Source organism: Desarmillaria tabescens (assembly GCF_030435595.1).
Source record: "Desarmillaria tabescens strain CCBAS 213 chromosome Unknown EV420scaffold_18, whole genome shotgun sequence".
Taxonomy (NCBI): Eukaryota; Fungi; Basidiomycota; class Agaricomycetes; order Agaricales; family Physalacriaceae; genus Desarmillaria; species Desarmillaria tabescens.
Window position 1 is genome coordinate 643,020 of NW_026848317.1, and position 1,732 is coordinate 644,751.

Here is a 1,732-nt window from a genome sequence, read left to right on the forward strand (position 1 = left end):
ATAGGTAGAGAGATGAATGGGTATGATCTTCCGGGACGCTGAGGTCTTTGATCGCATATTTAGCCATTCCTTTGCACCGGACATGCAACCGCGTAAGGGCTAAGATAGACACGTGTTAATGTCGGCGAGAATGGACTAGAATCGAGGAGGGTTTTTATAGAAATATTCATGCTACTTGGATATTCAATGTGTTCGTATTGACATAATCTTACTAAGTATCTCCTGCAAATTCGGAAACTTCAGCACTACCGCGTGTTCCTCACAGTTGAGGCGTTGAATTGTATTTACGTATTCTGGTGCAAACGTGGGTCATTTTCTGTGATCATGTTCCCGCGCTCTCATCGAAGGCGCCTATAGTACTGCCACAAAAGATGAGTAAGGTAGATATATCAGAATTGTATCTACTCAGTGTTGGATCATAGCGACGGAATGGCAGCAGGAATACTCTCATGCTAATGTACTTATCTCGCCTGTACTTCCCTCAATTCCTTTCAATGTTAATTTTTTGATATGTCGGTCTCCGACGCGTAGCATGGAAATACGGGATTTGCAAATTGCATCTGCAACGTTTTCTATCTTCTGATCTCCCGCTGCCATTTAGGCTGGGAATTCTTCACCTGAAAAGTACAAATCACTCCAATCTAGTCTCATTTTATGAGGAGCAACAATGAGCGGGCGACCGGCAGATTCTAATGTAATTGTCCCGATGGCAGGGATTTATCATTCAGTTCGACCATTGGTGGGAGTAGCGATTCAGGTAGTGAATACGATAGCCGGGTGCCCATGTCCGTATCTGCATCATCTAACAGTATACTACTAACGGCAATTACAATCGCTATTCAACTGCGTGGAAAACTGTACCTAAATCACAGCCCCGTCTGGGTACACGGAGAAGAATTGGGGCTAATCTACCACCCCATAACGATACCGGACTGCGCATCCCTGACATGGGTGACGCTGGCTGGATCAACAGCTTTTATTCCCTTCAATGTGAGTCTGCGTAGCACCGTAAAACGATCAGGAATCTCAAACAGTGCCTGGGTGAAGACGACCGCATGAACGTATTCTGTAAGTAGCACAACGACCACGAGAGCCGAGAGTTCGTTGAGCAGGCGAGTGCAATTTACTTCAACAATGACATTCGAGGCCATGGTTATCTCCCAAATAGAGAGAGGACCGTGAACGATGGATATGTGAGAAAGGACGGTATCGATGGAGATGTCTCCTGCAGAGTCAACGTCGTAAGCGATGGTAGCATAGGCCATCGTCACATTGATGCTCCCAAGGTTACTTAATAACTCGCGCACGAGCAGGGGACGAAGCTTGCTCGAGGGAAGGCAAGAGAGGGAGATCTGCCATGAGTAGTTGACTCCTTGCTGGTGCTCTTATCACCTCGACCGTCGTGATTTGGGGTGTGTGCACTGTGCATGGATATACGGCTCGAGATAACCAGTGATATCACGAACTTTTTGAGCATGGGAGCGCCCCAGAGGGTCGAGAGCGGTGAATTGAAAGGTAGTTTGATACATTCGGTGAACATCGGCGCTGCTAATCTTGAGCAGGGGACCGGGGTGTAGACGAAGGATGGACACGTTTGTGAAGGAATACAAAGTTCTATAGTATGGTATAGTGATCTCAGCGGACAGACGGTAGTCGAACGCTGACAGAAAAATGGGCAAATACGGTAATGATCGGTAATATAATTATTGTCCGTGGCTTACATTCAACGCTC

The 1,732-nt window shown here is 46.7% G+C and overlaps 1 protein-coding gene across 1 annotated transcript; it reads left to right on the plus strand.

Moving 5' to 3' along the window:
- Positions 1-738: 738 nt before the first annotated feature.
- EV420DRAFT_392621 (uncharacterized protein) lies at positions 739-1,282 on the plus strand. Its single transcript, XM_060481959.1, has 3 exons — positions 739-990; positions 1,048-1,112; positions 1,169-1,282. The coding sequence occupies exons 1-2, from the start codon at positions 784-786 to the stop codon at positions 1,057-1,059; spliced, it is 219 nt and encodes a 72-aa protein (XP_060330607.1). The 5' UTR covers positions 739-783; the 3' UTR covers positions 1,060-1,112; positions 1,169-1,282.
- The last annotated feature ends 450 nt before the right edge of the window (positions 1,283-1,732 follow it).